At 38.9% G+C, this 27,998-nt stretch overlaps 1 protein-coding gene across 1 annotated transcript; it reads left to right on the top strand.

Annotated features, from left to right (window-relative positions):
* Nucleotides 1-12: 12 nt before the first annotated feature.
* On the top strand, nt 13-27,998 carry TAS2R16 (taste 2 receptor member 16). The gene is given in 7 exon segments (XM_059172546.1): nt 13-68; nt 18,174-18,291; nt 19,738-19,792; nt 27,003-27,129; nt 27,131-27,285; nt 27,288-27,606; nt 27,608-27,998. Coding segments are annotated over 7 exon segments (1,221 nt in total).

The raw sequence follows: 27,998 nt of genomic DNA, 5'->3' as shown, positions 1-27,998 counted from the left end.
TTTTTTGGGGCCATGCAGCTTGACCAACCTGGAGTTGGGTATTCCAGACTTGATGCTTTAGCTCCAGGGTAAGAGCTATGACCCAGACACCCTAGGAGTTTCCAATGCCCTATGTTTTCTGGTGGTTTCCTGCCTTAAGTCATCACAAGGTCATAAAATGGCTGCATTTGTAGTCCTAGCCAAAATATCCACATTCCACAAAGGTAAAAGGAAAAAAAAAGGAGAGGACAAAAGGCCAGTTGAGTTTAATCATTCTGTTAAGATTTCCTAGAGACATTGAAACTTGCCTCCAGAATGAAGGTGGACCCTTTGGGGTAACCAAAGGCTAGAGAGCCTGGAGAGAGAAGGTATCCCCGTGGGAAGTAGCCTTTGTATATACAGATATTTACTATTTGCAAAAAGTAAAGTTTCACATCCCACTCCCATAGGCTTTCATTTGTATCTGATCAACTAGCCATGAGTTTGTTCTCTCCTTCAACATGGACTGTGCCATACTCATTTCTAGATGCTGAGACCACGAAGAAGAGCATTGATCAAAATAAAATAGTAAATATTGAAAATAGTTCAAGTATATCTGAATCATAAAGTTTGTACTAGTGGCTATCCTTACTTACTATGCTTTTCTATACAGCTCATCATACCATAAGAATATAGAAGCATTGTGATGTAACCTATATATATATATAGGATATATATATATCCTATCCTATCCTATATCCTATATATATATATATATATTTTTTTTTTCTTTTTTAAGTACAAATTTTGGTTGAAGGAGGGGAGAGAAAAGACCCAGGGCCTGAGCTCTTTTTTGGATCAGCACATGTCAGCAGTGTTAATCTCCACAGCTATTGGTCATAGCCAAACTGTTGTTCTGCCTTCCAGATTAGAGATCCCTTCCAGATGACCACTAATTTAAGCAACTTGATGCAGCTGGGAGAGATTTTCAAACACATCAAGACTAGACCACATGTCAACATAAGGCATGTCAATGAGATGAGAAACAAAGCTGGAATGCTCTACTCTGGCTCGGTGTTGCATGAGGGCCTTTTAGTTCTAGCAAAAGATACAGTCAATTTGTGGTGTTTGTTTGCTGGTAAACTTGCCTCATAAACCTGTGTTCTCGGTGTGTACTCTGGCATTCTCTCTATCAAATGTTGGTACAACAACATTGGCTAACTATTGCATCTTCTTTCAAAAAAACCCATTTGATATTCCTTGTCTAAGCAATGGCCCATTCAATAAAAATCATTTATTGCGATCATGACTATTATATAAACAGATCAACTTCTGACATTTCTGCCTTTAAAAATATCATACCCACCAATCACCCTACTCCTTTCAACAGTTTTCCTTTTGTGACTCATACGTTTCCTTTTCAATTACCATCCTATTTTCTTTCTAAATTAATACTTAGTGGAAAATGCTATGACAATGTTATGAAAATAATCCCACACAAAACCTTGAAGAATCTTATTTTCCATGAGCCTCCATTGTGAGAGTCCTTTTCATGTCTTTTGAAAGACCCATTTAATCGACCGAGAATCGCAGTAGTTTAGGAAACGGAAGATGTTCCTACGCATTCTCTCAGCTTGGAGACAATACACCACAGATTTTCCTGAGCTGACCACGCCTAGTGAGTAGTTGACCCCCACTATGGCTTTCTTTGGTTCCTTAATAACAATTGCATTTTTCAAGTGATAAATATTCTTGGCAGCTCAGGTAACCTTTCAGACTTTTTTTTCTACCTTTGGCAGGACTTGTTTCATCTTTTTTGGGTTTATCTGTTCCTCCTGCCTTCTATTTTCTTCTCCTGCTTCCGACAGCCAGGAAATATAGAAGATATCTTTTACTTTCATTCTCAAACTTTCAGGCCTTCCCAAAAAGTAGAGAAAAAAAATGTCTGAAGTTAATGAAAGGCAATTTTTCCTTCACCCACTGGAGAAATTGAAAATATGACCTTTCGAAAAGACATACAGAGAGACAGCTTAAAGTCTGATAAAATCTATGTCAAATTAAGTGACCCCCCCATCCCATAATTGTTCGTCAGGTGGTTGAGCTCCATCAGGATTACTCAGGATCTGGACTAGCTTGAGCAATTTACAAATACTCTCTCCCTTTTCCCTGTGAATTACCCCTTAGTTTTGGTCCCATTACTTCTCCCTGTCATTTTCCAGCTTTCACCCATTTGCAGACTAAATTACATGTCAGACATGAGGAACCTTGAAACACCAATTTCATGCACAGAAAGTTGAAACGAAGAAGCCCAGAGCAATGTCTTCCTTACCTGAAAAGAGCACCTTTCTTTCTATGCCAAGAAGAAAATATGTGCCCTTTTCTGGGTTTAGATAGCACTAAGAATTTAATCTGCACTTAGTCTCATTTTTAAATTATAAAATAGGAATAAATAATCCCTTTAGAGTGGTTGCAAGGTTGGTGATAGGTCCTATTATATGATCAATAAAAGAGGTTATAGTAGGAATAATGATAACACAAAGCAAATGATTGTCTAGCACTTTCAGCAATGTAAAGGGCTTTCATATGCAGGTTTCATATTGTTTACTTTTTAATTTTCTCTCACAATAATCTCAAGAATTAGATAGCTAGGGGCGCCTGGGTGGCTCAGTGGGTTAAAGCCTCTGCCTTGGGCTCAGGTCATGATCCCAGGGTCCTGGAATCGAGCCCTGCATCCGGCTCTCTGCTCCTCGGAGAGCCTGCTGCCTCTTCTCTCTCTGCCTGCCTCTTTGCCTACTTGTAATCTCTGTCTGTCAAATAAATAAATAAAATCTTAAAAAAAAAAAAAAAAGAATTAGCTACCTAGTAGATACCACAGATGTGGAAAGTAAGAAAATTCAACTGACTTGATCAAAGTCACCCACTTCGGAGGAATCAAAACCTTGACTAACACAAGGACATTTGGTTCTATTCCCCAGACTGTCTTTCTGTGCATTCAAAATAAAATGAAATTTGACTAAGTCTGTTTATCTTCATTCATAAAATACTCTTGTTCTGATCATTGAAAAACAAACTCTCAAAATGAGAAAAGTCTTATATTCCAGTCTTTCACTCTATCCATAAATCTTTTCAACAACATATCACATCCTCTGAATTCTTCTAAAATTAAAGTGTCAGGAAGCATCCTACCTTGTATATGGCTGCCTATTCCACTATTTGAGTTATCCTATCTTTAGTGGAGTCAATTTTTTCTTCCCCTCATCTTCAAAGCACCAATACCATTTGCCTTCTCTGTGTAGGGTGTTCTGCCTGCCATTTGGATATGTCCTTCAGATGGATCTTTTACCGTAGCTTTCCAGATAACTACTGTGTGATGGCTCTGCTTATATTTTAAAATAGGCTCTGTCTTCTCTTAGGTAAATGTCCCCAAATCCTGATATGAGACATTTACCTGCTTCCTCTCTAGCCTTGACATCTGTTTCTTGAACATTTCCTAATTGTCAAAAGAGCATCCAGTCAAAATTCCAGCTGCATTCTCTATCAGATACTGGAGGAGTCACTTGGGCATTTAAAACCTCAACCACTGTCTCCTGCTCTCCATGAAGGGATGAGAAAACCAAAGCCCAGATGGCTGAGAAACTTGTCTAAGGACACAACAGTTGTGGCACAGGACACCTTGATCATATCCAGTAATATTATTCTATTGTCATCATGATACTAATGGTTCTCTCTTCTTAGATCTGCAAATATGAAAAGCTGAAAAGTCACTGGGATGTTAAAACAGTCACTAAAAGAATGTTCTCAGTTGATTCTGCACTGAATTGGTCATTTGATGTACCTATTTCTTGGGACTAACCCCTGAAAAATGCCAGGGCTCCCACAGAAGCAATCCTTGCACTTTTACGGAAAATCACCCCCTAGACCATTAGAGCTCTAACACCATATGGGTCTCCATTATAGGTCAGACAATATCATGCATTCTACTTCCAGCGAAAATTACTTGCAAGATCATAGTTGAATCCCTGTTGTTGACCTTCTGAATGACTTAAGGAATGTCTTTGATGTCTCTCAGTTACTAAAATTAGCCTACCTGAGATACTAGAAAAAAGAGTATTATATACTTACAGGGTATTTCTAAAATCTTGGTACACGGAAGTATTAAATATACAAATATTTATTAACTGGTATAATTGAGGAATAGGTTGTTTTGATTATTCCTCCTCACATAGTGAAATTGCTGGAGCAATGCAAAGATTTGCCACAGAAAATCTCCTTTATCTCCAATTGCATGGCTTTATTTTTTAACAGTGTGTTTTAAAATAGGTGGTTATCAGAGGGGAAGCGGGGGGGGGGGGGGGTGCGGTGGATGGGTGAAACAGGTGAAGGGAATTAAGAGTATACTTGTCTTGATGAGCACTGAGTAACATAGGGAATTGTTGGATCACAATATTGTACACCTGAAACTAATATAACACTATTTATTAACTATACTGGAATTACAATTTAAAAAAATATGGTAATTCTACAGACTAAAATCTGACAGCAAGATAACCAATAACAATATTAATACATTTTAAAAGTAGTTTAAGTAAGCACACAAGAAAAATAAATCCTGTGAATTTTACATAAGTAGAAAGCTTAAGGAATGAATAGAAATAATATCAAAATTTAAAAATCAGAAAAATAAGAGGTCTGAGGTATTTCTGAGAAATACCAGAGGCTTAAAAAGTATTTGTGATGGTCATAACTCAAATGCTATAAACTGTCCATCCATCCTTGCTTTATCATCTTAGAGCCTATGATTAATATGCTTACATAATTAAAACTTACTTCTAAAAATCTTTATTCCCTATGGATTAAGAATACTGAAGTCTCTAAAAACAGATTTCTTTTTTCTTATTGTAACAGTAATACATATTCAACTTGGAAAACTGGGAAATATAGGGAGGCATACCCACAAAAATTAAAATTACTAACTCTGTTACAAATGAGATCAGTGAGAATTCTGCCATTTACCTGTTTAGCCTTTATATATGGCTAGATATAAATATGAAATTTTGGGGTCATATGATATACAGTAGTTTACCTTTTTTTTTCCACTTATGAAAATACCATAAAGACTTTTCCCTATTTGTTAATATCCTTCAAAAATGATCTTACTAAAAATACCATTGAGACATTATTATGGATATATCAAAATGTGTTTAGCTTCCCTAGGATGCATTAAGTTGCTTCCATTTATTGTAATTAAATTTCTTTCTGATAAACAATATTTATGTATATATGTAATATATGTCTTATATACATACATACACATACATACGGGGGCATAAAGATAGAGCTATCTTGAGGTTCCTTAATGCATATTACTAAAACAAAAACACCTTACAGAATTTAATGATTTATACTCCTACCAGACAAATATGGAATACCTGTATTTTTTTAAATTGTTGTTTTAACTTGCATCTATTATTATATTATTATTATTATTATTATTATTAAGACTATTGTGGTAAACAGGAGAATAGTCCCCCAAAGATGTCCTTGCCCATATCTCCAAAACCTGTGAACATGTTCCTTTACCGGCCCAAGGGACTCCGCAGATGTGATGAAGACATGAGATGGGGAGATCATCTCGGACTAAACTAGGGGCCCAATGTAGTCATAAGAATCCTTATAAGGGGGAGATGGCCTCAAGAGATCAGAGAACGCAGTGTGACAGCAGAGGCAGAAAAGACGTGATGACCAAAGCAGAGGACAGAGAGGGAAAGATAAAGATGCAGCGCTGATGGCTTTGAAGATGGAAGAAGGCGCCACAAGCCAAACAACAACAACAACAACAAAACGCATGTAGCCTTAGAAAAGCTCAAAAGGCCAAGAAAAAGGTTCTTCCCTAGGATGCTTAGGATACAGGAACACAGCCCTTCTGATCTCTGAACTGTAAGATAATATGTTGGTGTTGTCTTAAATTCCTAAATTAGTGGGAATTTGTTACAACAGCAATAGAAACTAACACAGCTGCTGTCACCAAGTGTGGTTATTGTTAAATTATTGCAGGTCATCTTTTAGACTATAAAAGATAGTCTTTTTTACTTTAGCCTTCATGAACATAGAAAATGCTTGGAAGTGCTCAGAGACCATCTGTGGATTCCCAAGTTAATAAGGTCATAAGTCTTACATCAATGGAAGAAGTCGGTTTCATTTACATCCTTGAAGACGTATAGACTCAAAGACCATTAGCTCTCCCAGGGAGTCTAGAGACCATGTTCCACAAAACCCAAATCTTTCTACTCATGAGGAATACTTCATATTTTTGAAGAAGCAGTGCACATTTAGGTTGCAGTTTCATTTCACTTAACTTTAATTCAAAATCATAGTGAGAATCACAATTGCCTGCTATATAGAATTGAAAACCGAAAGAGATCATCAGGGGCGCCTGGGTGGCTCAGTGGGTTAAGCCTCTGCTTTTGGCTCAGGTCATGATCCCAGGGTCCAGGGATGGAGCCCCCGGTCAGGTTCTCTGCTCAGCAGGGAGTCTGCTTCCCTTCCTCTCACTCTGCCTGTTTCTCTGCCTGCTTGTGATTTCTGTCATATAAATAAATAAAATCTTTAAAAAAAAATACATTTATTTAAGAAAGAGATCATCAAAAAATCTCCCAACAGTATAACAAGTAGGAAAACCAGTCAGAACCTAGGAAAAAGTCACACCAAATAACTGATTGGGGAAGGCAACAACCAGTCCTTTCTAGGTTTTCCTCATGGAACAGGAAGGTGGAAGGAATTATAGCCCCTACAGGGTCTAGTCCTGTTGTTTTTGTTTTTAAGGTTTTATTTATTTATTTGACAGAGAAACAGCAAGGGAGGGAACACAAACAAGGGGAATGGGAAAGGGAGAAGCAGGCTTCCTGCTGAGCAGGGAGCCTGACGCGGGGCTCCATCCCAGGACCCTGGGATCATGACCTGAGCAGAAGGCAGATGCTTAATGACGGAGCCACCCAGCCGCCCCCAGGGCCTAGTTCTTAATTCACAGACGCTCTGTGTTTTAACCAGGCACCTGCACCAAACCTTCTGCAGAGCAGAAGCTGCTCTGGAACCAGTCAGTAGCCTTCAAGGTCCTGCTCTGGTTTCTTTTAGGAACTAGTCAAAATGGGAATGACACACTACTTTGAACAGACACAATATAATTGGCTTTTTAAAATAAACAATGAGATGGATTTCTGGACACCAAAGGTTGGAACTGTTGAAGTGACTGTCAACTTATAGCCTTCAATACCTACTATTGTTCGAAACAACATTTCACCCTTTGCCAGTGAGTCTTCTGTTCTCAAATTTTGAGCACTCACCAAGTAACTTAGTCCAGGTTTTCTGAGAAGCAGATATGTGCAAGGATTGCAGTGATGGGAAATGACTATGTGAATGGAATAAAGAAGCTGGAGAAGCCTAGGAAAGACTGAGATGAAAACCTGACTTAAGTGGAAAGAACTCATTTTCTCTAGCCAGCCAGAGCTGCCATGTTCTGGAAATAGGAATATCCAGGTTCTAATTCCCAATCCCACTCTACTCTTTAAAAGTTGCACAAGTGTGGACAAGTGAAAATTCTCCAAGACTTAGTTTCTTTGGCAGTTGAACAGGGATACTAATAGTGGTCCTCTGCTATAGCTATGCTAGTAAATGAAATAATGCATATATTCCAGCTCGGTGATTGGCATTAAACTTTCAATAAATCTGGCTATTTCAGGGGTGTCTGGGTGGCTCAGTTGGTTAAGTGTCTGCCTTCGGTTCAGGTCATGATCCTAGGCTCCTGGGCTCCTGGGATCAAGCCCTATGTCAGGCTCTCTCCTCAGAGGTGAGCCTGCTTCTCCCTCTGACCTTTGCCCCTAGCCCCACTCATTCTCTCTTTTTCTGCCCAATTAAAAAAAATATATGTGTATATATATATATATACACACACATATATATATATATTAATCTGGCTATTACAAATATAACTTAGCTCACTTCTAGATAAAAAGAAAATGGCTTAAAACCAACATCTCTCTTGTAAGATGCAGCATAGGATAGTGAAGAAGTTTATAAAGATATTCAGAAAGCATGGGCTGTGCCATCCTAAAGACCAGAGTCTGGTATTAATTAAAATACCTCATTTAGAAAATAAAGGCAACACTAATATCTATAGTATGTAGATATAGTTGTTTCAAGGATTAAATCAGAGGTAATAAATGTATTCAAAATGCCTACCCAGTGCATAATACTACTACATACTAGGAACACAATAAGTTTTAGTTATAATCAACCATTGTTCTCTGTTATATATGGTAATTTCATGGCTCATAAGTTAAGTAGAGTCATCAATTCTTAAAGCTAACAATTGCAAATTATTGTCCTCATGGTTCTCTTCACCTTTTTAAAAAATGTTTTTTTATAAAATATAAAACCTCTTTTTATGTTATTTTCCATCATTCGTGTACTCAGTGGTCACTCTTGTCATTGTCGCCAGAGGATATGCCCATTTCAGAGGACATGCTCTCAATATGCTCATTTCAGTGGCTTTTTTTCTTTCTTCTTAGATTTTGCTTCTAAGCTGTTTAAGTGCTTGGTAGCCAGAGATGCAAATTTAGCTCAATTGTGTGTAAATAAGAATAGATATATTATGAATGAGCAGCTGAGAGATTTTCCTTGTGCAGTGTTGAGCTTGATTACCAAGACTTCTTTGAAATGCATTTTAATCTCCAAAAGCCACCTCCCCATGCCTCTGGACTCTGCAATATTCTCCATAAGAACAGAGTCTTGAGCAGGATGCTGTGGCTATCTGCAGTCCTGTGCACATAGAAAATGCCAAGGATGGTTGCTAACTGAATGAAACGGAAATAAGTTGAAACTTAGTAATGTGGTGGCCAGTCTTCTGTCAGTGTAAAGGTGTTACAGACTAAGTGGCCTATAAATGTTCACAGTACTTTATTTCTATCAATCATGTCACGTATCAGGAACTTCGATTTTCTATCTTTCACACCAATGAAAAAATGAAAACTTTGCTAGTCCTGTGACAATCCTCTGTGAGGATCCATTCCTGTGTCTGATTAGACAAGTATCGGTGTACAAGCCTGCCTTTAGTCATGGCAAACATTCAATATCCCTCTGCTTATTTGGTTTTAAAAAGGTTTGTGAAGTGTACATCTGGGTATTCTCAGCACTTCATTTTCCTTCTTTGCCAAGTGGCATTTAATACTAAACAAAAGCTGATCAGAGGTTGAGAATTATCCTTGGCCCGTTGTGTTTCCATGGTTACAGGTCTGTGTTGTTCATCTTCCGAATTCAGCCTCAATGACTTACACTACCTTTGTGACCCACGCTTATTAAATCTTGATTACTATGTTCCATCTGTGTCGGCCTCTTACTTACACACCACAATAGCTTCTAAAGGAGGCAGTCTTCCTACATTATGATTGAAGCTTCTGAACACAAACACCACTTTTTTCAGTATTTCCCACTTCTCATGACAAAGTTCGCACTAAAATAACTGGCCCCTTTTCAAGTTACACTTGGAGGAAAGTAACATCTTTTTAACCTCTTTTAGCAATGTTATTCCTTCACAGTTCTCTCCAATGGATGATTAGCCATCCACTTTTCTACCTTCCTATCTAGAAAAGCTATTATTTGTTTTTTTGTTTTACAACCAGGGTATAAGGAACAGATTAATATAATCTTGAAAACAATGAAGCAGTGCTACTAAATTAATAGAACATTATAACATAAATTAATAGAATCTATTTTGAAAATTCAATTCAATTCAATTCATTTGGAGTGCCTGCTGCCCTTTGTAGATAAATTTTAGAAATCTTAGATGAGACTGTACGTAAAGCAGAGAAAACTGAATTATCAAAAGAATGTAATTAATAAGCAGCTTACCTCAGAATTAGGCATAGCTGCATGTACCAAGAGTAATAAAGATAGTAAGAAAAATACTTAAGTAAAATGGAAATTTATTTCTCTTATAAAAGGATTCTAAAAGTAGGTAGTCCCTGGAAGGAATGGCGGCTCTGTGGTCATCGGGGACCCAGGCTTCCTGCAACTTACTGTCTCAGAATCTTTAGCAGGCTGATTCATGTTCCAGTATGGTCGCTAGAGCTCTAGCTATCATATCTATATTTCAGGAAACAAAGTGGAGAAAGAGGAGGACTCTCTGAAACTCTACCCATCATAGGGGCTTACATCTCTTTGGCCAAAGCTTAGTTATATGGTCACAAGTAGTGCAAAGGAGTCTGGGAAATGCAGGCGCTTAAATGGGCTACAAAGTGGCCAGCTAAAAATCAAGATTCTGTACTATAGAAAAAGGGGAAAATGAATATTGTGAACATCTAGTAGTCTCTATCACAAATTCTTAAAAAAAGTAACATAAAAATTATGAAGAATGCCATGAATAATATGTACTACAGACAAAATCATATTTAAATAACTATTGTAGCACTGGAAATAAAACTCTTTCAAATATTTCTTGGTTTTAAGGACTATTTGGCAAATTAAATTTTAATCTCTTCCTCTTCTCATCTCACAGTATCACCTTTATCTTTTATATGTAATTTGATAGTAAAGATAATTGACATTTATTGGCCAACCTAAGTGCTAGAAAATGAGCTACATTTTAAAACCCTCAAACCAAGCCTTTGAGGTTATTATAATTTAATCCCAATTTTTAGAAAACAAATTAAAGGAATAATTTGACCAAAGTCATAGAACTATTAAGTGGTGAAACCAAGACTCTACCTCACTCAGACTGATGAGAGAATGCTGTTCTCACTATACTATAGCACTATTCACTTACTGTAATTATCAATGATCAGTTATGCTACTTCTACATACAATTTGTATCACCTTTACTTTCTGTTTTTTATATCCAGTTCCCTTTTTTCCCCTCATTATCTAGACTGGCACTAGATAAATAATCTAGCTTTTCTACTAAGAAGCAATTTAGGGTTAGTTAGCGTGTTCACTGTTCTATATTGCCTAATATAGCCCTTTGCATAAAGTAAGTGCTCATTAAATAATTAGAGACAGCATGTGAGATGGTTAGAAGGTGGTAATGGATAGTATACTGGTAAGCGGTTTCAAGTGAAGGTGGAGGAAAAAATAGACTATAAAGCATGAGCGGGCTGCCTGGGTGTTGCAGCTGGTTAAATGCCCCGCTCTTGATTTTGGCCCAGGTGGTGATCTCAGGGTCAGGACATTGAGCCCTGTGTGGGTCTCCACGCAGTCTGTTTACAGTTTCTCTCTCCCTTTCCTGCTGCCCCTCTCCCCTGCCATCTCACTCTCTCTCTCTCTCTCTCTCTCTCTCTCAAATAAATAAATGAATCTTAAAAAAATAATAATAAAGTGTGGTCAGAAAAAGAAAGCAGAAATGCCAGGTGAGTCTATACCCTTCAGCTTCGCATGAAAAGAATAGAGATTAAATAAAGGTTACATAGCTCAGCAGGATTTTGTGCAATTTTGGTTCTGATTGTTTGGTTTTTGTTTGTTTTGGTTTTAATACCTGGGAATGTTGAAAACGTTTGAGGTATAAAAAGTCTGAGGAAATAAGGAGAAAGGTAATGTTTGTAAGGGAGAAGACAAAATGTAAAAGTAACTACAGAGGAAGTGAGATGGCGTGAGATGAGGGGGTAAATGAAGAGCAGAGTCTAAGCAAAGAAAGTGAAGTCCATTTTCCTGAGCTGTAGGGGATGACAGAGGCACAGGAACAACAATTAATCTCCTTTACAACAACCTGAGGTCAGGCACGATTGCTAGTTGAGGTATTGAGGAGGGAGAGGAGATTTAGATGAAAAGGAATAAAAGAGGGAAAATGTTGGTGTCCAGCCAAGAAGGGACCCATGAACTAGACATGGGAGGTTAGGCACAGAAAAGTCATCAAAGAACATTGTTATGGACGGGCAAGTGAGGATGGTAGTAAGAGCCATACTCAAGGAGCTAGTGGAGATGTCACAAGAGGAAAGGGAAACCACCAACATGAAAAGCAGCCAGTGAAATGGATGAAGATCTGGAGGAGAGGACTGAGGTGTGTGAGGGAGATGAGAGTCGAGTAGACTTTTCCTCCAATAACCATTCTCTAGTCAGGTCATTGCATTAGAAGTTCATTTGAAAAGGTCATTTGAAAAAATGTGCTATTTTAGCATATGACAAAACAGGAAAAAAGAAGAACATTCTGTACAGATCTAATCTTTGAGGTATTCAAAACAACAGCATATTTCATAATCGTAGAGTCATCATTCCAAACTGACATTTCTCTCAAGTATTCCTTTTATTTTCCTCACCACCACTACATTTTGCTACCGTGATACTCTTTACAAATTTATCTCTTTGGTTGAATGAAATATTGAACTATTGCTCCATGAAATGATGAGTAAATCCGTATGTACTCCAGATACAAGGCCACATCCCCACCAGTGGTAACTTTTAGCTGTGGTAATGCAAATGTGAGATTTCTCCATGAAGAGATCTCTTATGGTCTCCATACCATTAGAGCATTCATGTTTAATTATTTGCCCAACATGGCATGGATTTCAAATCATTTTTCCACCTTTCTTCATTTGGTCCCCTTTCTGGTAATGAGTAAATATTTTCAAGAAGTTAGGAATAGCTTTAGAAAAGCTTACAATTGTATTAGCAAATTTCAACAACTCATCCAAGAAAATGTTCATTGGGCTCTTATGATCCCAACACTGTGTGGGCACTGGAGACACAGTACTATGCAAAACAAAGTTCCTACTGTCATGCATCTTAAATTCTGATGAAATGAGCAAACAAAAAACAAATAATTTAACTTGTGGTAGAGCAGTTGAGAATATGTGCCATGAGGAAAACAAAAACAAAGGAAAAGATAGGATAGATTGAGGTAGTATTAGAGAGAGGAGTAGGGTAGGGAGGGAGAAAATGCAATCTTACATAGATGTTGATAGAGGCCTTCCTTGTGAAGGTGGTATATAAGCAAATATCAGAAGGAATTGACACAGTAAACTAGATATCTTTGAAAAGTAGTTCAGCGGGACAGGGACTAACAGGTCAAAAGATCCTAAGAGACCCTAAAGTTGGAACGGGGATAGTCAGAGAAATGATGGGGCTGAGGAGAGGAAGATCTTGTTGACTTTTATAATATGGGAAGACATCAGAGGATTTTGTGCAGAGCAATAACTGATTGGGCTCACATTTTAAAAGGATCACTCTGGACACTGTGTTAAGAATTAACAGTAGATGGCAATGGTAGAGTCCTACAGATGGTGGAAAAGCAATCGCAATATTGAAGTGAGAGATGATGGGTGCTTGCTCTAGAAGAGCATTAACAGAAGTACTAAGAACTGATAGGCTTCTGGGGCGCCTGGCTGGCTCAGTCATTAAGCATCGGCCTTTGGCTCAGGTCATGATCCCAGCATCCTGGGATTGGGCCCACATCAGGTTCCCTGCTTGCCAGGAAGCATGCTTCTCCATCTCCCATGCCCCCTGCTATGTTCCCGCTCTCACTGTCTCTCTCTCTCTCTGCCAAGTAAATAGATAAAATCTTAAAAAAGAAAAGAAAGGAAATGATAGGCTTCTGGGTAAATTTTGGATATCCATATTTGCTAGTGGATGAAATATGGGATATGAAAGAAAGAAGGAGTCAGAAGTGACTCCATTATTTTCGTCATGAGCAAATGGAAAGTTGGATGTGCCATTTGGGGCAATAGAGATGACTATAGGGAGAGCAAGTACGTTGCTTCTCTACTGATCCTGTTAAATCTGGGAGGCTCAAAGATGATAAACTAGAATGTAAGAAACAATACATAATTCTTCCAGATGGCTGAAGTTAGCTAGAAGAACAGGGATTGAGGACAGTTTATCCCAGTCTACTTAAATTGAATATTCGTCAAACCCAGACTCATGAAGCAAAGGTCAAATATTTTGCTCCAAAAACCAAAGTAGTAGAGAGAGACCCCAGCTCTCATCTTTCTTATCTGTTCCTTGTGGTCTGATGAGAAGTTCCTCTCTCAGCCAGGGTGTCCTCCTCCAAGCTGGGGGGACAGAGGCAATGGATAGAAGGCTAATTGCTCTTCTTGTAGTGAGGTTCAATTAATGGTGACATCTGGTAACATTTTCATAGCAATAGAGAATGGGTGATAACCAAAAATTGGATTTGGTTCTCAAAGCTTCTTGAAGGAGGAATGGTGTGCAGTAGGACTTTGAGTAGGATTCAAGGGTGTTTGTCCTGGCTTCCCTCCTGCTGCAGCACCACAAGTAAGGATCTGCACCTTACCAGTCCCATCGACCATCACCCCCCATTCAGGGTTGTTCCACCAATAGCAGGAGTTCATTTCTAATTCGCTTATTGGTTCCCAAGAAAAATCTAATTCTTTTGGACAATGTTCCTTATTGGATCATCTAAATTATCTTATGCAGTGAAGGCATGTTAAGTGATTTTGAAATAAAACATTTGCTGCTATTTAAAAGTTGTATCTACTTTTCTTTACCCCAAATACAGTAGGACTAACCTAAATATCTTTAACTTTTTCTGTTTCCCGTTTTCTCTCTTTACAAGGCAAGACAGTCTTTGAAAACATTCTACAAAAAGACAAAAAAAAAAATCGAAAAACAAAAACAACTTCCCAATTTAGAAACATTGGGCCTTCATGTTGACACTCTCTGTTCTGTTCCCTTTCTTCCCATCTTTACTGCAGTTGTGGAAGGGAGGCTACTGTGGGTCAAGTAAGAGCCTGAAGACCCTGATCCAGATTTTGATTCCTTAGCTACCCTGTGTTGGCTACCATAAGAATCAAAGGCTTCCATAAACTACTAAACAACTAGTTAGTTAACTAAGTCATGCATTTTTATTCCAGGAGGACACTTTTTATGTTTATCTAGTTGCAAAGAAAAGAAATAAGCTTAGGAATCACATCCAAAACAGATTACACTGTGAAAAGCTGGGAAGAGATATTGAAACTGGCATGCCGTATGTTTTAATTTAATGTTTCTATATTACATATATATGCTAATATTTGAATTCATTTGAGTCTTTCTGTATCCCATATCTTTATCCAGAAGGTGATTAAAGGAAGATATAGGATACTGAGTCGCAAATGTACATATATATGAAAATGAGAGAGAACGCAAATAAGTGAAAATGTGTGCGATGCACAGATAGTCCAAATGTGTGATTAACCAGATGTACTCTCCACAGACTTACGTTCTACCAGCCTCGTTTTCTTTTTTTAATAAAAACATTATAGTATTGATCTACTGTTATTTCCTTAAGTTCCCTAATCTTTTCATTTGCAGAGTTTATTTTTTTTTATTTTTTATTTATTTATTTTTTTTCATTTGCAGAGTTTAATCTGCTCTTTTTACAGCTTGATTGCAATAATATTAAGGACATAGCACATATGTAAGTTTAAAGTATACAATGTAATGATTTGATATGCATATACAGTGAAATGATTACAACAATAAAATTAGTTAACACCCCATCCCCTTACATAATTACCTTTTTGTGTGTGTGGTGATAACATTAATTGATTAATTAATAAATACTAAGTTGTTGGTTGATTAATTGCAGGAGAGAGAGTGCATGTGTCCATGTGTAAGCAAGAGGGAGAAGGAGAGAGAGAATCCCAAGCAGAATCTGGGCTGAGCACAGAGCCCTACAGGGATGGCTGAATCCCTTGACCCTGAGATCATGACCTGAGCCAAAAATCAAGAGTCAAATGCTTAACAGACTGAGCCACCCAAGCACCCTTGTGGTGATAACATTTAAAACCAATTCTCTTCACAACTTGCAGGCATATAATACATTATTATTCATTATAGTCACCATGATATATATTAGATCCACAGAACTTATTCATCTTATAACTGGGAGTTTCTACCCTTTGAGCAGCTCTTCCCCATTTTCCCCATTCCCCAGCCCCTAGCAACTACCATCCTTTTCTCTATTTCTATGAATTCAGCTTTTTAAAATTCCACATGTAAGTGACAATATATAGTATTTGTCCTTCTGTGGGTGACTTATTTTACTTTTCATAATGTTCTCAAGGTCTCCATCGATGTCATTGGTATATATAGGTATCTATGTATATAAATGTATAGGTACAGATATAGATCTCATATCTTCTTTACCAATTCATCCGTCAGTAGACAGATTATTTCTATATCTTTCTATATCTTCTAATGTGACTAATGCTGCATAAACAGGGGGGTGCATATATCTCTAAGATAGTAGTTTCATTTCTTTTGGAAATACACCTAGAAATGGATTGCTAGATCCTATGGTAGTTCTATTTTTAACTTCTTGAGGAACCTCCATACTGCTTTCCCACAGTGACTTCACCAGTTTGCATTCCCACCAACAGTGCACAAGGGTACTTTTCTCCACATCCTTGCCAACGCTCGTTCTCTCTTGTCTTTTTAATAATAGCCATTTTTTACAGGTGTGAGGTGACGCCTCATTGTGGTTTTGATTTGCCTTTCCCTGACATGAATCTAATCTACTATTAATCCATCTAGCCAATTTCTTGTGGTTCCTTTCGCACTTAATCTCTTTCCTCTTTTATCAGGTTTACCACATCCCAATCTAGGTCCTGCTGGGACTTTTTGTTCACAGCCTGCTACCCGGAAAGGAGATGGGGCAGCTCCTCAGGGTTGCCTTTGTTGCCTTGTAGAGAGAGGCCTCTATAGCATCTTCCAGCATAGGAGATCTAATAGCTCTTACAGGGAATGGTGGGGTAGTTCTGAAAGTTCTGAGTGTTCACTGGTATCTGTATAGCCTAAATCCTGAAGGGCAGACATTCAGATATCCTTCATCCCATATTTAAGTATCCCAGGTTTTCCCGACCAGGGCCCTATCTGCTCACTCTCTCTCTCTTCTCTCTGTCAAATAAATAAATAAAATCTTAAAAAAATTTTTTTTTGAAAATTATGTCTCTTGTATTTGCATTTGATATATATAGTTTTCATGGAAAAGCTTACATAGGGAGTTCTAAACCTATTGACAAACTTCATGCACATTTCCCTGTCCAAGTGTTGCACTGTAGCTTTTTCTTGACTCTGAGTCATGGAAACAGTAGACTGACTGGATATAAAGACATTGAGTCAGATTGGACATGCACCTGATATTTCCGGCATCAGAAATTCTAAGAAAAAATGTGACAAACAGTTATCAGCTATGATTTAATCAAAGGCAGTTTATACCATCAACACCCCTTTTGTCTTTTACCCCAGAAGCAATTAACAGCTTTCATTCTTCTGGCCTTTGTGTGCTTAGGAGTGAAGGTAGGGGCTGGTCCTAGCAGGATAACGCATGTGGTTGGCATCTTTACCCTTGAGAAATAATTGTTTCCTAACTCCAGGGACATAATTCCAGCAAAGCTTTACTTGCCTCTCTCTGCAAAGGAGGTTTAGGCAGTGTATGAACAACTCTGAAATCTGGGATAAGACAAAAACAGGAAGCTTGAGAACTCTTGTCCTATTTCTCTTTATTTCTCAAGCCTTTTTTTTTTTTCCATCTTCCTGTCTTTTCTTCTTGCACTGTCATTCTTCTTGTTCCCTGTGTTCCTATACAAATCCTTTGGGCAATCCAGAGGTATCCAAGTTTTCCATGAGGGGCGCCACCACTGTTTGCATCCGGGGCTGGCTGAGGAATTACTGACCTTAGAGCTGAGAAAGAGGCAGAGGGAAACCAAATGAAGGTCTCTCACAGCTCTTTAGGAGCTCATCTGTCTCTTACTCATTTTTTTTTAAATCTTATTATTAAGATTTATTCCAAAACCTCTCTCTAAGATACCTGACCTCCGAAAATATTATAGTGCCCCAAAATAGAATGAGGATACCTTCACAGTGGGATGTTGTTTATTAAAAACAAAAGCAAAATCATACTTTTTTTATATGCATAGAGAGTCTCTGCTTGGGCCAGAGTGTGTCTTCCCTTGGAGTCAAGATGAATGTATTTATAACAGGAGCATCCTGAAGAAGAGTGGTCAGGTGACGAGGTCCTAAATCCTCTCAAGGTTAGAAGGAACCAGATAGGATGTGTTCCTATCAGTAGTTCTTAAACTTTATCAGGCCTCAAAATCACCTACAAAAGCCTTGTTAAAATTCAGATCCTTTGGTCCCACCCCTGGAATTTCTGACTCAACAGGTCGGGGTAGGGCCCAAGAATTTACATGTCTGAGTCTCTTCCAGCTGTTAATGATGCTGTTCATTTACAGGATCCCTGACTTCGGACATTGCAAGGGAGGACTGTCTCTGAGGGTGGTGTGTAGGGTGCAGTCCGGACCCCTTCCGGCCTCATGGATTGACACCGTGTCCTCTCGAGACAGAAACAAAGTAAGTGAAACATCTCTGAGGCTCTGGAGTACTTGGTTTTTGTCTCTTTCTAATTGAATCTAACAGGAGAAGGGGGAAGTTATTCTCACCCATAGTCAGAGCCCTCCACCTCAAGTGTTCAAAGGTTCTAAGACATCACAGAGTGCTTGGTGGGAACGATGAAACAGATGCAGTGCTCAGTGCTGGTATGTATGTCTCCTGAAACACACTTGTTCTGTTGATGACGGTCGCACTGGTGGACTTTAACTTCTTCGGTCAGAATTTTGCCGAAGGCCCTTGAGTGGCATCATTTTAGTATCAAATTATAGTTCTTGAACTTTCTATAATTTGCAATTTGCCCATTGACTGAGTACATGCTCCCAGGGTTTCAATAATGTGTACATTCAATAAATTAGAGACTAAACTAATTAATGCTATGATTCTTACTTAAAGAATGAGATAAAAAGCAAAGAAAAACATGACTTGCTTCAGGCCACAGAGGCTGGTGGCAGAATTAGAAATTGGAGAGAGAACACTCCCTAACCTTCTTCATGGATCACACACATTTGTTGCCATTAGATATTGTTTTAAACTGCTGACCCTTTTCAAACAAAAAAGGTCAATTCTGATTATTATTGCATGCTAGTGACACGAGGAAGAAAATGTGTTTAGCTAACTGGAAAACAGGTAAATCCACTGTTGGGTTTTTGTTTTTGTTTTTATAAATCTGGGCTTGCTTTAGCAAGGGTTGAAGATGCAAAACTCCATGACCAGGTCTGTGAGGGGAAAGAGTTCTGTTTTTCAGGAAAGAGAGTTATGAGGGAGAAGGAAGGTAAATAAAGTGTGCTGCTCATTTTGGGGTGAAAATGAAATCATTTTTCCTACAGTCTTTAAGGACAGATGTAATCTTCCTCCACAGAACAAATAAATACCAGGAAAAAATGAGACTGTCACAGACGGAAGAGAAGCTTCCCCTACTATGTATAGGACCGAGAGTAGGTTTAAAATCATCTCCAAAGCTGGATTGTCTCTGGACTTATATAACACAAAGAAACTTTAAAAGGGGTATACAAAGTACAACTCTTCATAGGATCTTCAGAGAAGGCTTCGTTTAGAAGCCACAGCCCTAAATGTTATATAATATCCAGGCTCTAATGTTATTAGATTATTGAAACATGCATGGAGTGCATGAATGCTTTGAAAATATGATACAAATAGCATCAAACATTATATTTGTAGTTTCATAAAAATGGTGGCTTTTCTAGTAAAATTAATGTGCCAGATCTAGCGATGGTATTAAAAGAATCATATGTCTTTTCACAAGTTGGGAAACTAGGAGAGCCCCAGCAAAGTGTGTGTTGTGTGAATGCATTGAGGGATAAGATAGTTCTAAAGAAGACCATCTTCATACTATGGATGCATGAGAAATATTTCCTGAAGAAGTGGACTCTTTCATCATTCTTCTAGCTGCTAAAAACTGGTGAAATTGAGGGCTCACTTTGCCTTATAGATGATGTTCAAAGTAAAAATACATGGGATCCTTTTGTAATTGTCACTACATGCTCAGGTATCTTCTCCACATAGGTGGCTCTAAAGTATAGATCTAAAACTGAGCTGCCATTTAGCTTAGGTAGGGTGATTTTTTTTTTTTTAAACATGATACCCAGGCTATGTCCAAGACAAATCAGAGTATTAGGGATGAACCCTAGGCCGCAGTTATTGATTTTATTATTATTTTTACTTTTACAGCTATATTGAGGTATAATTGATACACATAGTTGACCCTTGAACACAGGTTTAAACTGTATGGGTCCACTCATATGCAAATTTCCTATAGTACACTACAATCAAAGCATTTTCTCTTCCTTATGGCTTCCTTAATAACATTTTCTGCTCTAGCTTACTTTATTGTAAGAATACAGTTTATAGTGTATATAACATATAAAATACGTGTTAAATGACTATGTCATCAGTAAGGCTTCTGGTCAACAACAGACTATTTGTAGTTAAGTTCTGGAGAGTCAAAACTTATATGTCAACTTTCAGCTACATGGGGGGTATGCTTAGGATCCTGATCCCCATGTTGTTCAAGGGTCAACTGTACAAAAATACTACCTATATTTAATGTGTATAATTTGATGAGTTTAGACATGTGCAAACACTGAAGATACCATCACTACAAGTTAATAAGCCATATGCAACCCCTCTCAGAGTTTTCTTGTGTCCCTCTGGGTTTTTTGTCTGTTTGTTTTATTTTATTTTGTTTTGTGGTAAGAACACTCACATGAGATTTATCCTCTTGACCAATTCTGAGTGTGCCATGTTGTTAACCTTAGATTCCACGATGCCACGCAGATCTCTAGAACTTATTCGTCTAGCGGAACTTGAACATTTTGCCTACTGAATAACAATAACCCATTTTCTCCTCTACCCAGTCCCTGGAAACCAATATTCTATTCTCTGCTTCTATGAATTTGGCTCTCTTTGATATAAGTGGAATCATGCAGTATTCATCCCACTATAACTAGTTTATTTATTTCACTTAGGATTTCCTCTAGGTTCATCCATGTTGTCTCAAAGAGCAAGATCTCCTTTTTTAAGGCCGAATAATATTCCAGTGTGTGTGTGTGTGTGTGTGATACTTTCTTTAGCCATTCATCTGTTGAGGGACATTTGGGTCATTTTCACTTCTTCACTATTATGAATAGTGTTACAATGAACATGGGAGCACAGATATCTCTTTGAGATCCTGATTTCAGTGTTTGGATATCTACCCAGAAGTGAGATTGCTGGATATATGGTAGCTCTATTTTTAAGTTTTTGAGGAATCTCCATACTATTTTTCATAGTTGCTATTACACCATTTCATAGTTCTACCAACAGTATTCCAATTTCTCTGCAGCTTCTCCATTGCTTATCTTTTTGTTTTTTCAATAATATTCATTCTAGCAGATATGAAGTGACAGCTTATGGTACTTTTTTCTCTTTTTTCTTCTTCACTGTGATGTTTTTAATCTCATAACAAAGAGTAAATCATTTATCTTCCACACTTTCTTTATTATACTTTTGATTAGCATTTTCCTGATAATTAATGGCATTAAGCCTCTTTCTGTACTACTGTTGGCCATTTTGCAGGATACAACATTGATATACAAAACTGGTTGTATTTCCATCCACTAATAATGAACCATCTTAAAAAAAAATTAAGAAAACAATCCTACCTACAGTAACATCAAAAAGGATAGTATACTTAGGAATTAGCTTTCTTTTCTATAGAAAAGAAAAATAATTCTAAAGTTCATACGGTTTCATAAAGGAATCAGAGTAACCAAAGGAAGCTTGGAAAAGAGCAAACAAGGTGGAGGCATCACATGTTCTGATTTCCAAGTATATTACATAGTTGCAGTAATTAAAACATGCAGCATGGTACTGGCATACACAGACATATATATTAACAGATCAGAATAGAGAGCCCAGAAATAAACCTATGCATAAATAATCAACTGATCATTGACAAGGAATGGGCAAAGGATGGTCTGTTCCACAAACATTGTTGGGAAAACTGGATACACACATGCAGAAGAAAGAACTTGGCCCCTTGTACTAAAGGAAACTATGCTACTGGACCCTATACTAAAATCAACACAAAATGCATTGAAGACTTAAATGTGAGACTACAAACTGTAAAACTCCTAGAAGAAAACATAGAGGAAAAGTTCATTGACATTGGACTTGGCAATGACTTCTTGGAGATGACACCAAAAGCATAGGCAACATAATCAAAAATAGACAAGTTAGGACAACATCAAACTAAAAATTTTCTGTACAGCAAAGGAAACAACCAACAAGAATAAAAAGGCAACCTAAGGTATAGGAGAAAATATTTGCAAACCACATACATAATAAAGGGCTGATTTCCAAAAGGTATAAGGAACTCCTAAAACTCAATAGCAAAAAGCAAATGCCCTGCCTTAAAAGTGGATAAAGGACTTGAACATTTTCTCAAAGATGTCAGTTACTGTTTCTAATGCTCTGCAGATGACTCCCTGTACAGCATTACTGCTTCTAGGGGTCTCAGGTGAAACTCCTGTGTGTAATAGGTCCTAAGTGGCCTACCTGTATTTACCCTTTTTCACAACATGATTTGTCACAGGAGTCTGAGTCTATTCTACTGAGATTTTCCCTGTGTATAAACTCATTATTTTGGTAGTTACCACATATAGATACCCATAAATAAAATGCAAACTAACATAGAGTTTGGTTATCTATTTCTTAGAGTTGTCTCTATTCATTTCCTATTCCTGCTGTAAGAAATTACTACAGATATAGGGGTTTAAAACAACACAAATCTATCACCTTATAAGTTCTGGAGGTCAGCGTCTGAAGTGATTCTTAGGGTTCTAACTCAAGGTACCCACATAGCTGTGTTCCTTCTAGAGGTTCTAGGACAGAATCTGTTCCTTGCATTTTCCTGCTTCTAGAAGGTGCCTGGATTCCTTGGGTTGTGACTCTAATCTCTGTTTCCATCATCACGTCTCCTTCTTCTAATCTCTGTTTCCATCATCACGTCTCCTTCTCTGACTCTCACCTTCCTGCCTTTTTTTTGGGGGGGGTGGTAAGGACCTTTGTGATTATACTAGGTCTACCTGGGGTCCACCTTTTCCAGGATCATCATCTTATCTCAATATATTTAACCTAATGACATTTGCAAAGTCCTCTTCCATAAAAGGTAACATAACCCCAGGTTTTGGGGAGTCAGATGTATTTGGAGGCCACTATTTTTTTTTAAAGATTTTATTTATTTATTTGACAGAGAGAGATCACTAGTAGGCAGAGAGGCAGGCAGAGAGAGAGGATGAAGTACGCTCCCTGCTGAGCAGAGAGCCCAATGCGGGGCTCAATCCCAGGACCCTGAGACCATGACTGGAGCCGAAGGCAGAGGCTTTAACCCACTGAGCCACCCTGGCGCCCCTGGGGACCACTATTTTACCTACAATAAGGTAAATAAACTACCATGTGATGGGACATGACCAGAGCGTTATTGAATTTACATTGTATTAAGCTGGGGTTCATTTTGCCAGTCCCATTGGTTCAAACACTGATCAACAGCACATATTCATAGCAGTGAGGATTGTGAGAATCTCTCTCCACAATGTCACATATGATCATAAAGTCAGCATTTGTCTCATTCAATTTTTCAATGCATTTGTTCAAATGAAATGCCAAGTCACAATTTTTTCCTAAAAAAATAGCTGCCAATTTGAGCACGCTTCTATTTCAGCATTCTTGCCAGTTTCCGTTGTTTGAATGGCAGAGGAGTGTAATCCTCGTGTGTACTCTCTGTAATGCTAGGACGCTGGCCCCTACACTTACAATATAGTAGAACATATGGCGCTCGAGGCAGTCCTCCTTGTGCTCATCATTCATTCAATAGATAATTTCTAAGTCCTTAACTAGGTGTTGTAGCATTTTAGTTGCTCAATCAAGAGACCCCAGAAATCACTCCACAGGATTCACATGCATACACGATAAAAGACTCAACCTTTGAACTCCTAACCCCAGAGAAGATCAACCACCAGGCTAGAGGGATTCGTTTTGAACATCTCACATTCAGCGAATCTGGATTATTGATGGGTCACATCACAGAGAGAGTGCTTCTGTGGAATAGAGCCGTGCCACCTCTCAGGCTGCAAGCCAGCCCACCTATGGCTGGTTTTGACAGATGCTCATTCCTGGTCAAACTACTGTGGCCAGTATTGTCGTGAGAGCTAAAGCATGAGGATTTGTCTCAAATACCACCCCCAGAAAGAGGTCTGGAGCATTCATGAGCTTTCTGAGGTTTCTCGTAGTGAGGCAGTGTCTATAGGGGGCATGTATAGTGTATCCAGGACAAAACGCACAGGTTATTGCATATTTCATTCATTCTCATTTCTTATCTATTCTTTCTCCCTCCATAGGTGTGGATACATTTCAACCCATTCATTTTTTAACTGCAAACTACTGTCATCTCACTTTCTCATTTTCTGACTCTTGCATCTTATGGTGAATGCAAAACAGATGCTTTCTAATATTCTGTTTTCTAGCATTATTTTTTAAACTATGGGTTACCTTTGTATCTTGAGCTCAGTGGTTTGTTGTGTTATGTTTAAGAATTCTAAGCTTTAATGCTTATAGTAGCAATGTCCACAATAGCCAAACTATGGAAAGAGCCTAGATGTCCATCAACAGATGAATGGATAAAGAAGATGTGGTGTATATCTACAATGGAATATTATGCAGTTATCAAAAAACCCAAAATCTTGCCTTTTGCAATGACGTGGATGGAACTAGAAGGTATTATGCTAAGTGAAGAAAGTCAGTCAGAGAAAGACAATTATCATATGATCTCACTGATTTGAGGAATTTGAGAAATAAGACAAAAGATCATAGGGGAAGGGAGGGAAAGATGAAACTGGACAAAACCAGAGAGAGAGAGACAAGCCACAAAAGATTGAGAATCTCAGGAAACAAACTGAGGGTTGCTGGACTGGAGGGAAGTCTGGTGGAAGGGATAGGGTGGCTGGGTGATGGACACTGGGGAGGGTATGTGCTATGGTGAGCGCTGTGAATTGTGTAAGACTGATGAATCACAGACCAGTACCTCTGAAACAAATAATACATTATACGTAAATTTTAAAAAAAATCTAAACTTCATCTAGGATTATTTCTCTTTTCTCTTCCTTGAATAATTAAAAGTCCATAAGACATGGTGCTTATCACTCATAAGGTCAATGACTTTCACTTTGTCTCTCTCACTAACTAGCAATTATTAGAATTTGCCTTTCATTTTTGAAGCCACTAATGAAATATTTGGTACCTATCTCATATAGTTTTCCTGAACTCATTTCCTGAATTCATCTTCTACTCTGCCTAGATACCTATGAATTAATTCCAAGATATTTGGAAGTCATGTGTAGTTCATCCCTTGTCCAGACAGTGCTTGAAGTCTACAAATGCACAGGTTTCTGCTTATAGGGGTCTTTCAGTCTTTCAATCCCGTCTTCATGTTCCAAGGTGCCACATATCACCACGTGTTCACCCCCACACGAGCAGCATTGGATACTTGGAACTGTGGTTTCTGAATCAAGTTAGAAGAAGAGCTAGCTTCATGGGGGCACCACTGTAACTGTCTGAGCAACTGTTAACCAACTTTGCCTCTAGGCAGAACGCGAAGGGTAGAAGAGCAAGGGGTAAGGCTTCCAAGTCCCCTGTGATAGCTCAGGGTGTGAACACAGGGCACACTCTGCTTCACCAGAGATCACTGGCAGCTGAGCTCAGGCTCAGGCTCTGGAGAGATGAGACTTTGAGCATCGCAGCCTATGATGGAGAATAGTCCCGCAGAGGCCAAGATGCTCTGCTGGAAAGGGAAGCAGCTGGCAGGTGCAGAGTCCTCAGCAGAAGCCTGATCAATCAGACCATCCAGCGTCTCCCGTGGCCAGACCCGCTTGTGAGCCGACAGGAGACACTTCCAGGAATAATTCCTGGGTTCTTCACAGAGGGCTACAATTTTATAGAACCAGCTTACACCAGAGTCAGGGGCATTTGAAGTAACAGCCATCAGAGACTCCATTTTTCCAGCATTCCAAACAAAGAGAGCCAAGCTTCTAGGCTTCTCTACTCAGCAAGCCTAACGTTTCAAAAAATTGTTTTACCGGTGGTGAGAGGGCCCCCTTTATTCACCTGGAGCACTGCCGACAGAGACCAAACGAGCCCAGTCGTGTGAGGAGGCAGAAAATAGTGATGTCGATGAAACAAGAACAGCTCCCGAAGAGAGAGAAGGCATAGGCTCAAGGCATTGGCATGGGCAGAGCAACAGCTACAGAGGCTACCCTCCATCGTAGGGGGTGTGGTGGGGGTGTGCAGTGACATCTCGGAGTTGAGGAATTCAGTGGGGAGTTATGAGAGTGGCCTGCATTAGATGGGGGCACTCGAAGGTCTAGAATTCTAGGACCTTGGTGGATACTGAGAGTAAAGGCTTTTCTTTGTTATTATTATTTTTTAAAGATTTTATTTATTTACTTGACAGACAGGTCACAAGTAGGCAGAGAGGCAGGCAGAGAGAGAAGGAGGGGAAGCAGGCTCCCTGCTGAGCAGAGAGCCCGATGCGGGGCTCGATCCTAAGACCCTGGGATCATGACCTGAGCCGAAGGCAGAGGCTTAACCCACTGAACCACCCAGACATCCCTTCTTTATTATTTTTAATTTACACTCACACTTTGGTTGTAGTCTCATCCTCTGCTACCGTAGAAGCCCGGGAGGCAGGGTTGCTGAAGTTTTCTCCGTTACGGAGCCCAGTGCACAGAATAGAAATACTACCCAGGATGTGAATGGACGGTGAAGGCCTTATCTTTCCTGTGGTTCAAATTTTAGGTTAAAAAAGTAAGGGTATCATTTAAAGAAGATGGAAAAATAAGCTAAAGACACCTCCAACAGAAAAAAGAGCGTGACAATGAAAGATGTATGTCTTTTATGGCAATAATCAAATCACCTCAGGAGCAGGAAACTACATTCAAAAACATCTCCCTGCATCCAGGCCTGATAATAAACCAGCAAGCAAAGCATAAGCAAATCCTGCAACTAGGGGAAAGCAAAATAAAAAAATGAGCCAGGGAAAATTTGCATGCAACGGGCGTGGGCCCTGGAGCCTATCCCTACCTGGAAATCAGTGCAAAGATTCTGAATCTGTGTCCAAGAACATACTTGGGAGTGGAAAGGTGATGGCCTTCCCCCTCCAACTCACTGTTTCTTCATAATCATCTATGTGCTTGAATCCTTGACAGTAATTATGCAGAGCAACTTAATTTTTGCAGTGCTGAGCAGAGAGGCTGTCATCGATGGACTTGTTTCCCACCTGCCTGGGCATCTGCTGCTTCTGTCTACAGTGCGTGTCAGTGCTGAACAATTTTTGCTCCTATTTTAACCCTAACTATGTATTTTGATACCGATCAATCACCTGGGAATTTACTAGTACTCTTACGGGTTAACCAGCTTGCTCGCTGTCTTCCACTGCATCAAGGGTCAACTCTTTTACCCACCCATCTTCCTCTGGCCAACGTGGAGACTTTTCAGGTTCGTTCTGCGGCTGTTGCTAAATGCTCTGTTGATTTCTTGTGTGTCAATCACCATCTCAGCTACTAGGAATTATATGAATGTTCACTTAATCACTGTGGGGCTTTTCTCTATAAACAGCCCTAGGATTGAGAGACTTAAGACGTTCCACCTGTATTTTACCATATCTTATCAAACAGTTGCAATTTTTATTTCTTTCCTCCTATTCTTGGCCTCCACCATGTTACTCAGCCTCCCTGTTCCAACACATGGAGTAGATGCAACACCACAGCTCTGGCCACTAGAACTACAGTTCTAGCATGGAAGCTCACACCACTGCCCTAAAGTCTTTTGCCATCTTCCTTATTTTCTTCACCTCTTACTTTCTGACCCTACTCATCTCTGTTATGAGCATCTCATTGGACAAGAGGTCTTGGTTCTGGGTCTGGGAAGTTGTCATCTATGCAATAGTCCCTATTCACTCCTCTTCACTAATGCTGAGCAGCTCTAAATTGAAAGAGGTTTTAAAAGTAAGGTGCTGGGGCCTAGAGGCTGCCCGAGGCACAGGGTACAACAAGACCCCTGGGCAAAGGGGAGTTTGCATTGACACAACTAATGCTAATAACCAGCACTGCTCTTGA

This window comes from Mustela lutreola, chromosome 4 (genome assembly GCF_030435805.1).
Source record: "Mustela lutreola isolate mMusLut2 chromosome 4, mMusLut2.pri, whole genome shotgun sequence".
NCBI lineage: Eukaryota > Metazoa > Chordata > Mammalia > Carnivora > Mustelidae > Mustela > Mustela lutreola.
The sequence above is the reverse complement of the archived record's forward strand: the minus strand, read 5'-3'. Positions and strand labels throughout refer to the sequence as shown.